This window comes from Monopterus albus, unplaced genomic scaffold (genome assembly GCF_001952655.1).
Source record: "Monopterus albus unplaced genomic scaffold, M_albus_1.0 scaffold65.1, whole genome shotgun sequence".
NCBI classification, from domain to species: domain Eukaryota; kingdom Metazoa; phylum Chordata; class Actinopteri; order Synbranchiformes; family Synbranchidae; genus Monopterus; species Monopterus albus.
In genome coordinates, this window is record NW_018127945.1 from 371,015 (window position 1) to 384,840 (window position 13,826).

Sequence of the window (13,826 nt, forward strand, 5' to 3'; positions counted from 1 at the left end):
AGAGGAGAACCTTCCAGAAGAACAACCATCTCTGCAGCACTCCACCAATCAGGCCTGTATGATAGAGTGGCCAGACGGAAACCACTACTCAGTAAAAGGCACAGGACAGCCTGCCTGGAGTTTGCCAAAAGGCACCTGAAGGACTCTCAGACCATGAGAAACAAAACTCTCTGGTCTGACGAAACAAAGATTGAACTCTTTGGCCTGAATGCCAAGCGTCATGTCTGGAAGAAACCAGGCACCTCTCACCACCTGGCCAATACCATCCCTACAGTGAAGCTTGGTTGTAGCAGCATCATGTTGTGGGGGAGTGGCTACAGACAGCTCTGTCAGTGTCCTTGAGTAGCCCACACTTGAATCCGATTGAACATCTCTGGAGATATCTGAAAATGGCTGTGCACCCACGCTCCCCATCCAACCTGATGGAGCTTGTGGGGTACCGCAAGGAAGAATGGGAGAAACGGCCCAAAAATAGGTGTGCCAAGCTTGTAGCATCATACTCAAAAAGACTTGAGGCTGTAATTGGTGCTAAGGGGCCTTCAACAAAGTATTGAGCAAAGGCTGTGAATACTTTATTTACATGTGATTTTTGTTTTATTTTTAATAAATTTGCAAAGATTTCAAACTACTTTTTTCATGTTGTCATTACGGGGTATCGATTGTCATTACGGGGTATCATTTGTAGAATTTTTAGGACAATAATGAATTTAATCCATGTTGGAATAAGGCTGTAACCTAACAATGTAGAAAAAGCTGAATGCTGTGAATACTGTAGTTTACAGCTGTGTAAAAGGTGTGAATATTCAGTAATGTGCAAGTTGTAAAAGTGGGGAAAAACTCTGCAAACTCTTCTGCTCTAAACCAGGATCTTTAGGGAACAGGTGACCAAAAGCACCTCAGTTTGGGAAGGGCAAACAGTGGATCAGATAACATGTATGCATGTCCCATTGAGATGCCCCATTTTAAGTGTATCAACTGCCACTATCACAACAGGTGTGTTTAAAGTAAGAAGATGTCATACCAACTTCCCCCCAGTGAAATGGGTTGATTCCACCAGATGTGCAGTTGTACACCAAGATGCTTTTAGGCCTGGGGGGAAAAAAAACCAAAAACAAAAACACAGACACACACACACACACACACACACACAGAGAGAGAGAGAGAAAGGTGGTTAAAACATTTTAATACTTAAAATTCAAAGTAATAAAGGCCACAAGGTACATGAGAGAATATTTGTCCTGCCAACCTGTTACATTGTGACCCAGAGTACCAAGCAGCAGCCAGCGTGGTGTTGATGACCACATCTACAGGGACCAGATCGGCCACAGCATCATTAGATGCCCTCATTGTACGCAAGATCCCCTTACCAGCCTAGAGAAGGAAAGCCCATTAACACAACTGGTCATGTTTCATAGACTGATCAAGATCAATGGGGGCCAGTAAACATCACTGAAACACAGAGCATCAACACACTGGAATCACAGCTCCGTGGAGGCTGTAAAATCCTATCAGCACCTATGCTGCTGAGGTTTTGTGGACATGCACACAAGTACTCTAACTTACAAGCTACTAAATAAGATCACAATAATGTGTTATTTAGAATGTAAAATAGCTTGTGCTAGTGAGCCAGACTACTGAATTCTGTATGGATTCAGAAAAGAAAAAAAAGACAAAGTACTGCACCCACTGAAGGAGTCAGTTGAAACAGAAAACTTATCGACTGAAGTTTAAGCTGTCAGATCCCCTTGTGGTTGTAAACACGGTTTAAAAATCTAGTACTAATCAACAACTTTGAAATGATTAAGTTCATGGGGGGAGGGGGGAAAAACCAAAACAGCAGCTATTTTGATAGTCAGATTTCCAAGCATAAATGTCAAACATTCACTATTCAGTTTCTCAAATGTGAGGATCTACCGATACATTTTAACTATGCCTCAGAATTTAGAGATCAAAAACACTAATTTGTTAACCATCGGTGTTACAGCTTTTGACAGCAGTAAGAACAAGGTCAACTGCTATCAACACACTTTTGTTAGACCATAAACAGTTTCTTGTAGTACTTACGGCAATGAATATGCCACTAGGTCCATTGAAATTATCAATCCAACCCTGTAAGAGTAGTGAGAGAAAGGCAGCATCAAATTACAAAATGAGACTAGCAGGTTTATTGGGGAAAACAAATGACTTACTGTAGGATACAGTCCATCAAAATGTGTGCTAGTTATAACTTGTCAGGTGGGACAATTGCTTGTGTTTCTACGACAATACATTGATGTCTGACTGGCACCAAAAGTGGGCAATTTGTACTTTTGCCTATAGTGTTTCAGATCTGTGCCATTTGTGCTTCCCGTTTCCTTTAGTTTTCCTTGAAATGTGTCTAGAACCTGACTCAAGTCCCTCAGTTCACATTGTTTATCAGGACAAAAGCTATCCTATAAAGTTCAAGGAACTTTATAAAACCATTTCTAGAGGTGTTGAGTGTTTCCAGGAGCAGAATGGTCTCAAGAACTGAACCTGAAAATTTTTGAATCAGGACTTTACCTAGAAAGACTGAGTATGAAGGTGACAGTGAACGTTAACATGGCAGAATCATTGTCACGCAAGACTGAGATCACACAGGAATCTAAATCATGCTCACAAAACGATTTATCATGCAGCCCTACCCAATTACTCACTGGGAAAGGCTCTTTCCAGCTGGCTCCAATTATGGAAGGTCTGACAATGGCTATGTTGAGGTCTCCAGCCTCCTGTTGCAACAGGTATTCAGCCAAAGCTTTGGTGTAGGTATAGGTGTTTGGGCGCTCTCCTATCAGCTTGGGGGTCAGCACTGACACCAGATCGTCATCCATCCAGCTGGGGCAGGGGAGGAAGAAAAAAGTTTAAATTTAACAGCACAAATCTAGAAAAGCCAAAAATGTTGCCTCTCCTGTTTCGCCATCTACACTAGATGTGGGAATATGTTGCATTGTGTGCAGGTAGATAGGGTTATTTATTAAGAACTTAAAAACCACAAACCACTGATTTACCCCTTTCTTTTGGTCTAAGTACCCCAGTCTGTTATGATAATACTCCAGTCTAATCAGCTCTCAGTAGTTTTAGGGTAAGTCAAATTAAAACCTATTACTAACTTAAGATTAATAAGCCTGTCCATGAAATAAGGGCAGTTCACAAAACCAAGGGGTATTGTCCATGGTCTCAGGTGAAAATGATATTCAAGATGTTTTAATAAGATCTTAAAAATAAATCCGAGGATGTCTACATCGTCTAGGGAAAGGGTTGAGCTCTTTGAATTCAGGGACTCCACTCACACTGGTTTAGAGGTAAAACAAGGGCTAAGGCTAGTTCAGTGCGAGCAAATCAGCCAAGTTCTGCAAGTTTGTGTTCTGGCTTCAGTTACTGGCTGATTATGTTGCACCATGATTAAGCAGCACTGAATGCTGCCTTGAGGCTCTCAACCTGTGTGGGTGTGTGCACAGGCAGGGAAATACAGTGGAAAAGCAGAGTGCAACGAACACATCAGCCCTACAATTTCTTGCCAAGTTTGCCGATGAGGAAAAGCTATTGTCCCCTGCTGTGCAGAACATCTTGTTCTAGCAAGGCAGCATCTTCATGATGCCAGAGTATGACCATTCAAGGAAAATCTGTAAACTATTGCCTAAGACCTTACATATTTGAGATAAAAAGTCTTGCCAGCAACAGATGGGAGACATGTATAAACCAAGTTGCTTCTACATAAAAGTACAACATATGAACACTTCATTTTTAGAGATTTGTCACATTTAAAATGATAACCTTAAATCTAACACTGTAGATAAGTCAGAAGACAAGGAAAAGCATGCTATGGGCTCTTTAAAAGGAACTGCATGCAAATCAATTTTAGGCTGCATAGGCTGTAACAGACAGCTGTTTTCTATACTGCTGTGTGCAGTCAAAAAGGTCTACGCACTGCTGGTTTAACACACAATTTTTACTGGGAAAAGAAAGCCCATCCACTTTTGCACTGGCCTACCAAATTTTTGCCTACAGTCCCACAGAATCTGCCCACTATTCTCAACTCACTCTGCAGGCTTCTAATGCTTTTCTAATCTCACTTAACAGCCAAGACTGGCAGCCTCTACAACATTAGTGCTCTCAAGCAGACATTTGATGGCCTGCCACGGCTAAACTACCATGCTCCGTGTCTCACCGTCATTAATCTTAATACTTTTTTTTTTAAGCTAGGAAAACAACAACAACAACAACAACAACAACAACAACAACAACGCAGAAGCACTGGGAAAAAAAAAACAAAGTTAAAGAATCCTTTAACCTCAAGCACAATCCAGTGCTACTGTAGCTTAATGACTGGGCCATCCCCAAATCTATGTACAAGTACATGAACCAGTCCAGGCAAAGCTAACCATTAGAGTACTGATCATCTTACTCCAGAGTATCAATGAGCTTGTGGTAGTCTACAGGAGGTTGGTAGATGATTTCTTCAATGACCTCTCGGTCACAGTTGGCGTAGGCTGTGGAGACATGAATGAAGACCTCCAGGTGGTTCATCATGCGAGCCAATGCCAACATCTTCTGGGTGGCCAAGAAATTCAGCTGCATTGAATCTCTGAGGGGGAAAAAGGAACAAATTTTATGAGACATGCAACCAGTGCAGTGGCTCAATGTCTGGCCAGCAGTAGAGCTCTATGGCACAAATGAATAAGCTAAATCAGGTTCAGGGATGCACAGACAATACCATTTAGTACACTACAGTTGTTGTGGCCACATGGGATTTAACAGAAACATACAAAGCCACCAGTGTCATCCCTTAATGCACACGAGACTTCAACTTCATTTCACTCAGAAAAAAAATGTGCTCATCTCCCACAGGGGGACCACTGGATTTACAAATGCCTTTCAAAATTAGAAGTTTCTCTTCCTCCCAAACAGTCTTAAATCTCTCACCATAGCGTGTGCCATTTTCCTGCAGAAAGTCATTTACTGAGGGAGGCATGACTGGTGTCAAGCGTCCCTGTTTACTGCAAATAGCAACAGGGCACACTATCAACACCAAGTTGCTTTTAGTGTCAGGTCAGCATCCATAACAAACATCATTCTGCTGTGTGGTATTTCACTAAACAGACCTTTATCAGTACTACAACAGAAAGAAACATAACTGTCATTGTAGATAAAGAGGCGGGAAAAGTAGGCTACATTTTCCTCAAAATTCTCAACATAGTTTTGAAAAATCAAAATGCAATAACTCACTTGAGTGACTCATTAAAGCGGACTGTAGCAGCACAGTGGAAGATGATGTTAACATTTTCAGCCAGGATGCTCTGATCCTCTTTATTCAGATCCAGATCTGGCTGTGTGAGGTCGCTGTTCAATGCAATGATCTTCTGTGCAAAGCCGGGCTGCTCGCGTTGCAGTCTTTCAAACAACTGAATGGGTGGGGAGGTGAAAATTATGCCAAAGTTACAACACATAGTAAGCACAGGTATAAACTTAAGTATAAGTCACTGGACTTTAATTCAGAGTACAAATCATTCCTTCTTTGTCTACAGTTCCATCACCAGCGCACGGCTGATGGCACAATGTTCCATTTTCCTTGCATTCATCCTACAACAGGTCCCTGCTTCTTGGAGTTCTTCTTTCCTCCTCTTATCTAAAAGCCATTGATGTAAGCAGTGTCAGCTTAGTCTCTAGCCTGTTGTACCAGATGACAAGAGGTTTGATGTCAAGTTAGAGGTCAACAAGGTCACAAAATTGTAGCTGGTTAGCCACCTTGTGTCCCACTCACTAGCTTTCCAAGGTCTGCTTTGGCATCAGATCTTCCTCCATCTGCTAGCATAGTTGTCAAGGTAACGCGTATTTATCAATTGTGAGGATGTGTTTAGGAGATCCCAACTGAAACGACTTGTGGATTTGTGTACATGGTGATCAAAATGTAACATTTTGTTAGTATCATTGACTATACCTTTACTCATGCAAAAGTTTAGGCACCCCTTGATAAATAACAGATTCTGGTGATTTTTTATTTAAAAAGATGTTAACACAGTCTCTCTTGGAAATGGAAAAAATGCACAATATTTTCAGCAAACAGTGATGCATAGTTACTTCTTATGCCATAAATTGAACAAAAATAAAAAATAAAAACATTATTATGGCATGGTGCAAAAGTTTGGGCACCCTACACAATCAGTACTTAGTAACACCTCCTCTGGCAGATATCACAGCTTGCAAACACTTTTCATAGCCAGCTAAAAGTCTTTCAATTCTTATACTTGGGATCTTCTCCCATTCTTCCTTGCAAAAGGCTTCTAGTTCTGTAATATTCTGTGGTCGTCTTGCATGCACAGCTCTTTTAAGATCTACCCACAAATTTCCAATGATGTTTAAATCAGGGGACTGTGATGGCCATTCCAAAACCTTCAGCCTGCGTCTCTTGAGGTATTCCATAGTGGATTTCGAGGTATGTTTAGGATCATGTTCCTGTTGTAGAAGCCATCCTCTTTTCAGCTTCAGCTTTTTTACAGATGGTGTGATGTTTGCTTCCAGAATTTGCTGGTATTTAATGGAATCCATTCTTCCCTCCACCCGTGCAATGTTTCCTGTGCCACTGGCTGCAACACAACCCCAGAGCATGATAGATCCACCCCCATGCTTAATAGTTGGCAAGGTGTTCTTTTCATGAAATGCTGCTCCTTTTTTTCTCCAAACATGCCTTTGCTGATTGTGTCCAAAGAGTTCTATTTTAACTGCATCAGGCCACAGCACTTGTTTCCAAAACGCATCGGGCTTCTGTAGATGTCCTGTTGCATACTTCAGACGTTGGATTTTATGATGGGGACGCAGATAAGGTTTTCTTCTGCTGACTCTTCCATGAAGGCCTTGTCTGTGCAAGCATCGCTGCACAGTGGAACGGTGCACCACCACTCCTGAGTCTGCTAAATCTTCCTGCAGGATTTTTGCAGTCAAATGGGGGTTTTGATTTGTCTTTCTGACCAGCATACGAGCAGTTCTGTCCGAGAGTTTTCTTGGTCTTCCAGATCTCATCTTGACCTCCACAGTTCCCCTGATCTGCCATCTCTTAATTACATTTCTTACTGTGGAAACTGCAAGCTGACAACGCTTTGCTATCTTCTTGTAGCCTTCTCCTGCATTGTGGGCATCAATAACTTTCATTTTCAGGGTCTTACACAGCTGCTTAGAGGAACCCATGGTTGCTGGGTGTCCGCAAGTGTGTGCACGGAGACTCTTAGAGTGCCCAAACTTTTGCACCGTGCCATAATAATGTTTTTATTTTTGTTCAATTTATGGCATAAGAAGTAACTATGCATCACTGTTTGCTGAAAATACTTTTCATTTCCAAGAGAGACTGTGTTAACATCTTTTTAAATAAAAAATAAAAAAAATCACCAAAATCTGTTATTTATCAAGGGGTGCCTAAACTTTTGCATGAGACTGTGTGTGGACGTGTTTTCCCTGCTACGTGGGGACTTCTTCCTGATTCCATACCAACTCATGAGGACCCATTTCACGGTGGGGACCTACATTGAGGTCCCCATGGACTACAGAACAAACTGTGTGTGTGTGTGTGTGTGTGTGTGTGTGTGTGTGTATTCTGGCATAGCTGCCTTCTTAGGTGTAGTCAACTTACAACACAACAACTCGGGCACCTCTACCCACCCAGTGTGATCAGTACAAGCGAAAGTGAGCCACTAATTAGCATTTATCGGTTTTGTACTGATCACATTATAACCAGGAAATGTGTGCACCATTTAGTGGGGATGGGACGATAGGGTGCGGAGCTCAGAGTAGAGCTGCCGCCCCGCCACCTTGAGCGGAACCAATTGAGGTGGCCGTTTAGGATGCCCCCTGGACGCCTCCCTGGGTAGGTATTCCGGGCATGTCCCTCCAGGAGAAGGCCTTGGGGCAGACCCAGGACACGTTGGAGAGACTGTCTCCCGGCAGGCCTGGGAACGCCTTGGGGTTCCTCCTGGGGAGCTAGAGAAGTGTGTGGGGAGAGGGAAGTCTGGGAGGCTCTACTCAGGCTACTGCCCCACGACCCGGTCTTGGATAAAGCAGACGAAGACGGATGGGACTATACGATTTGATTCAATAATAATAAAAAATAAAAATAAAAAAAGAATGTATGACTGTATGTATGACTAGCTGCAGCCTATGTGTCCTTTATTCCTCTTTTCTAGCACTGATTTGATTATGTACAGTAGACCAGATATATTGACTCATGTTCTGTTAGACCATCTTATTTGGGGAAAAAAAATACTGACTGATGCGAAATTCCATCTAGTCATGCAATGGCAGTTCATTAAAAAGCAGAGGCCATAACAATACAGTGTGATTAAAGTCCAACCACATATGACGAAATACAATGTGCACCGCATTTGTTTCATGTATTAATTTGAGAAAGGTTTGTTTCCTCAGACTGCATGTTATTCGTCTGCCACAATCCAGTGTGCACCGCATGCCAGCAGTTGTGATGTCATTTTTGGTGCACATGGGCAGGAACTGTTGGTGTGCAAACAAGTGAAAGATGATAGAGCAAGCTAGAGTGTTAAGCGAGAGAGGGAGACAAGTGAACAAGAAAACTATTTGCTGACAGTTTGATGGTTGTGGTTATGGTTGTGGGGGGTTCACAAGCATAGCATAACTGGTTGCTCCTTTTCTATCACACTCTCTTCTAACACCTATCACCATTTGCTTAGCTCAGTGCTCACCTTGCAGTTGATCATGTCGACAATGCGGGCCTGAGGACTCTGGCCGGCTTTTGACCTCACCATCACATAGACAGCTTTGACTCCTGGACAGGACCTCAGCAGCTTCTCCAACAGCACCTTTAATCAAGAATTAAAATAAGATGCTACAACTTGTCATTCTACAAAGAATCAAAGTGCAAAGTCACCTAATCCTAACACTTAGAACTGTAACCTCCTTTTTGTCATGATAGGAGGTGGAGAAAAGTCAACTAGTCTGGTTAACCTTAGTTAAACAGTCACTTCCTTCTTTCATCCTCCACACTATCTGAAGAAGCAAACAAACACATTGGCTGCAGTGAGGTGGAAGGCAGCAGTAAAAGCACAGACATCTCACACACACACACACACACACAAAAAAAAACCTATAGTAATCTCTACATGTTGTGACTGACATCTTCATTCTTCCAGCTTCACTTCAAGGTGTAAAAACATCTGTGACACCTATTTGCTTATACACTTCCTGTTTAACAGGAGTAGAAAGGACATCCTCGAGAGCAGAAATGCAAACTATTACAAAGCAGCAAGAAGTCAGTCTCATTCATTTGCAACTCATGCTGGCATGAGTGAGTGAAAGGAATCCACTTAAAGGATTTCCTTGCCAGCTCATATTGCAATTTGTCCTGTTGGCCAACTTGCTTAGTCAGCCACTACTATACCTTGCCCATGAAGCCCGTTACTCCAGTTATCAGCACATTTTTCCCTGCATAGTATTCTGGGATGTTCACCATGTCTGCGGCCTTGTTCAGTGAGCACCTGCAACGACAACAAGAACACAAAAAGACAAAAAGAGATGATTGGAGTTATGAGACCAACTTCAAGCCTAAGCTTGCTCTATAAAATGGGTTTACCATTTGGAGACATACATATACATACATACATACACACATACATATACATACATACATGCATTTTAGTGACTTGTTCAAGGTCAAACCAATTAGCAATCAGCTTCTCTCTGTCAGGTGCACACATTTCAGGTAAATTTTTTATTCTAATGTCAACAGTTTCTAAAGCCGTTTTTGACTGCGCAATTTGTATTAAAGATGTGCCTGGTTTCATCTGTCTGGCGCTCAGCTGGAGAATGGTGATGTCATATTTCCACGCAATCAGGACTTGCAGATATTTGAACCACAATCCAATAACAGCTGCGTTTATGGTAAATGGTCTTACACATGTATAGCACCTTTCTACGCTTTTACAGCACGCTCAAAGCGCTTTCACATTATTCGGCCATTCACCCATTTGCACTCACGCATTCACACACCGGTGACATCACCGGGAGCAACTGGGGTTTCAGTGTCTTGCTCAAGGACACTTCGATTCCCGGCTTGTCCAGTCAACATGTCGAACCGATAATCCTCCGGTTAGGAAACAACCCGCTGTACCTCCTGAGCCACAGCCGCCTGTTTACTGGTGCTATTGTACTTAAGTCTTAACTACTTACTGGTAGCAAAACATTTACTTTTAAAAATTAAGATCTTTAGCAGAATGTATGAAGCCATCTGAATTTGGTGCATTTACGACAAACTAAATATGGTCCAAGAAGGCGCCAGTGTGTTCGGCCTGCCGTCTATCGCTCTTAATTCTGTTTGTTTTTGTGTTGTATTGTTCATTTTTTTTATCCGGAATGGCGACTCCCTTTTGTCGTATGACTGAAGCTCTGCTGAATCTGCGATTGGATGTTTCCAACTTTGTGCAGTTTGATCGTCCCGGGCACAAGTCCCTACCTCTGTTTTTATCAGGAATACCCGCTTACCTTCGCCGTATTCCGGCTCTCCCATTCAGGAGGAGGAGGAGGAGGAGGAGGCAGAGAAGTTGGGGCAGGCGAGGTGGACAGTAAGGCTAAAGGCCTCCCTGGCGAGGTTTTCCCTTGGCTTCTTTGATTCTGCCAGCCTCTGGGCTTCGCAGCGTTCTCTGGACCCTGTCCGCTCATTGCTGGTGTCGGTGGTTGGCTTGGGGGAGTGGGTGGCCTCGTAGCTGCTATCCAGGTCTATGCCGATGTGGGGTTAACGAATCTACGGTCACTGAAGCGTGCCCTCAGGCTGTCTGCCCTGCCGGCTCCTATCAAGATCGGCCTAGTTAATGCCAGATCGCGGGCAAATAAGACTTATTTTAAAGGATTTCTTTACTTCCCAGAACTTTGATTTCCTTTGTGTGACTAAGACCTAGCTAGGTGTGGGTGAGTCCAGTGCTTTTCTTGAACTTCAGCCGCCTGACTGTACTTTTCTTAACTCCCCGAGGCCATCGGGCCGTGGAAGGGGAATAGCTACTGTTTCTAAAACGACTTTTAAATGCAAGCAGATTTCATCTTTGCCTTCCTTCTCCAGTTCTGAGTTGTTCTTATTTGAGCTTGGTCATTCTCCGGCCTTATTGTGGGCTGTGATTTATCGCCCACCACAAGGATTTTATGTGTCTTTTCTGAATTCTTGGTCAATTTTATGCCCAGATATGACCGGGTTTTAATTATTGGGGATTTTAATATCCATGTTTGCTGTCTGGACAAACCTTTAGTTAAGGCTTTTTTTTTTAGATCTTATTGACTCTTTTAATCTTTACACAATTTGTGGCTGGTCCCACCCATGAGCATGGGCACACCTTGGATCTTGTCCTATCTTATGGTGTGCCAGTTTGTGAATTAGAAATTTGTGATGCTGTGTTCTCAGATAATTTGCCTGTGTTATTTGAAATTGATTTTGTGATACAACTGCACCATGTGCTATTCCACGGTTTTGCCGTACGTTTAATTCTTCCACTTCTTCTCAGTTCTCCACTTTCTTTAGTGAAAATCTTGTAATTTCTGACTTTGCGGACACAGAGGAGCTTGCACTAGATTTTCACTTTACTTGTCCGTTCTGAATGTTCCTCAGGTTGCCTGTGTTGAGTCCTCCTCTGCCCTTTGTCAAAAATTTTTACATTTCTTCAATGACAAGATTCTTTCTACTAGAGCTCAAATTCTAGCTCCCGTTTATGACTTTCCTGTTTCTCGTTCCTGCCCTGCTATTTTTGATCAATTCGAGTGTGTGCCTGTGTCCAGTTGCCAGGAGATTGTTGGGCGTTTGAATCCCTCTGGCTCTCCAAATGATGCTCTCAGTTCTCCACTTTCTTTAGTGAAAATCTTGTAATTTCTGACTTTGCGGACACAGAGGAGCTTGCACTAGATTTTCACTTTACTTGTCCGTTCTGAATGTTCCTCAGGTTGCCTGTGTTGAGTCCTCCTCTGCCCTTTGTCAAAAATTTTTACATTTCTTCAATGACAAGATTCTTTCTACTAGAGCTCAAATTCTAGCTCCCGTTTATGACTTTCCTGTTTCTCGTTCCTGCCCTGCTATTTTTGATCAATTCGAGTGTGTGCCTGTGTCCAGTTGCCAGGAGATTGTTGGGCGTTTGAATCCCTCTGGCTCTCCAAATGATGCTATTCCTCCTCGATTTTTAAAAGTTTTTCCCGGTTGTGGGGCCTTTTGTCTTTTCTATTATTAATAGTAGCTTATCCTCTGGGCTGGTTCCAAGGAATTTTAAACATGCAGTGGTGCAGTTATTGATTAAGAAACCTGGTCTGGATCTTACAGTGCTTACTAATTTTCGGCCTATTTCTAATCTGCCATTTCTTTCCAAGGTTCTAGAGAGGATAGTTTACACTCAGTTACTGGCTTTTTTGGAAAGGCATAATATTCTCGAGATCTTTTTCACTTGTATAGTCAATATCTGTACTGCAACAATGGCCCCTCACGCCAGCCACAATTCTTTTCAAAGGTAAAATGCAGGTTCATTTGTTTTATTTTTACTTTATATTGTATTTTGTATTACTGTAATCATTTTTATATGGATAAGTGGGCGTGGAACAAATCATCTGAGTTTCCATTATTTCTTATGTGGAAATTCACTTTGATATACAAGTGCTTTGGATTACAAGCATGTTGCGGGAACGAATTATACTCGCAATCCAAGGTTCAACCGTACTTTAATCAGTCAACCTGAAAACTATTGTGTACACTCACAACCATCTGGGTTTATCAGTTTACACAGTAAACAGGACTTTAAAACAGGTCGATCAAACCAAAGCCATGTTTGGTATTTGGCGGTAACACGCACACACGTGCGTGCTACTCAAGTTATTCTCTGGGACCATAAATTATTGTGTTGTGTACAGTACAGGCAGCTCGAGTAATGCATGTGCCTGGCAGGTGTTAACGCTGGGCACGACTTCAAATAAAATCTCCAACAGTGGAACCTTAGATTGTGAGTGTTTTGCAAGACAAGCAAAAAATTTTGATTCGATATACGAGCAAGGTCTTGCAATACGAGTAGTATGTATGCTTTGTCTGCCGAGCGTCACGAGGTACGTCACAGCTGAACTGATGTTCTCTCGCTTCACTTGTATAGTCAATATCTGTACTGCAACAATGGCCCCTCACGCCAGCCACAATTCTTTTCAAAGGTAAAATAGATCTGTTTTATTTTTACTTTATATTGTATTTTGTATTACTGTAACCATTTTTATATGGATAAGTGGGCGTGGAACAAATCATCTGAGTTTCCATTATTTCTTATGTGGAAATTCACTTTGATATACAAGTGCTTTGGATTACAAGCATGTTGCGGGAACGAATTATACTCGCAATCCAAGGTTCAACCGTACTTTAATCAGTCAACCTGAAAACTATTGTGTACACTCACAACCATCTGGGTTTATCAGTTTACACAGTAAACAGGACTTTAAAACAGGTCGATCAAACCAAAGCCATGTTTGGTATTTGGCGGTAACACGCACACACGTGCGTGCTACTCAAGTTATTCTCTGGGACCATACAGTGCGCGGCTGCCATCAGTCAGCCCAAGCTGCAGGGCTCCCGTTAGAGAAATGATGCGATCCACTAGTAGTGTGTGATACAGCATCATATTAAACAGCCCCTCCTCACCTACATTTCACTATTGTACAATGGCTGTGCAACAGTGATTTAAGACTTGATCAAAAATCATCCATCCATCCATCCATTTTCCTCCGCTTATCCGGAACCGGGTCGTGGGGGCAGCAGTCTAAGCAAAGATGCCCAGACTTCCCTCTCTCCA

General features: G+C 42.4%; 1 protein-coding gene across 3 annotated transcripts in view; it reads right to left on the reverse strand.

Moving 5' to 3' along the window:
- far1 (fatty acyl CoA reductase 1) overlaps positions 1-13,826 on the reverse strand; it is a 30,393-nt gene that overhangs the window by 10,592 nt on the left and 5,975 nt on the right. For all 3 annotated transcript variants that reach the window (XM_020604315.1, XM_020604316.1, XM_020604317.1), the window contains exons 2-9: positions 9,416-9,512; positions 8,721-8,837; positions 5,245-5,420; positions 4,424-4,603; positions 2,676-2,853; positions 2,065-2,109; positions 1,247-1,371; positions 1,022-1,089 (exon numbers count right to left, since the gene is read on the reverse strand). In XM_020604315.1, coding sequence (XP_020459971.1) covers positions 1,022-1,089; positions 1,247-1,371; positions 2,065-2,109; positions 2,676-2,853; positions 4,424-4,603; positions 5,245-5,420; positions 8,721-8,837; positions 9,416-9,487 — 961 coding nt within the window. In that variant the 5' untranslated portion in view covers positions 9,488-9,512. The remainder of the gene's footprint in view (positions 1-1,021; positions 1,090-1,246; positions 1,372-2,064; positions 2,110-2,675; positions 2,854-4,423; positions 4,604-5,244; positions 5,421-8,720; positions 8,838-9,415; positions 9,513-13,826) is intronic.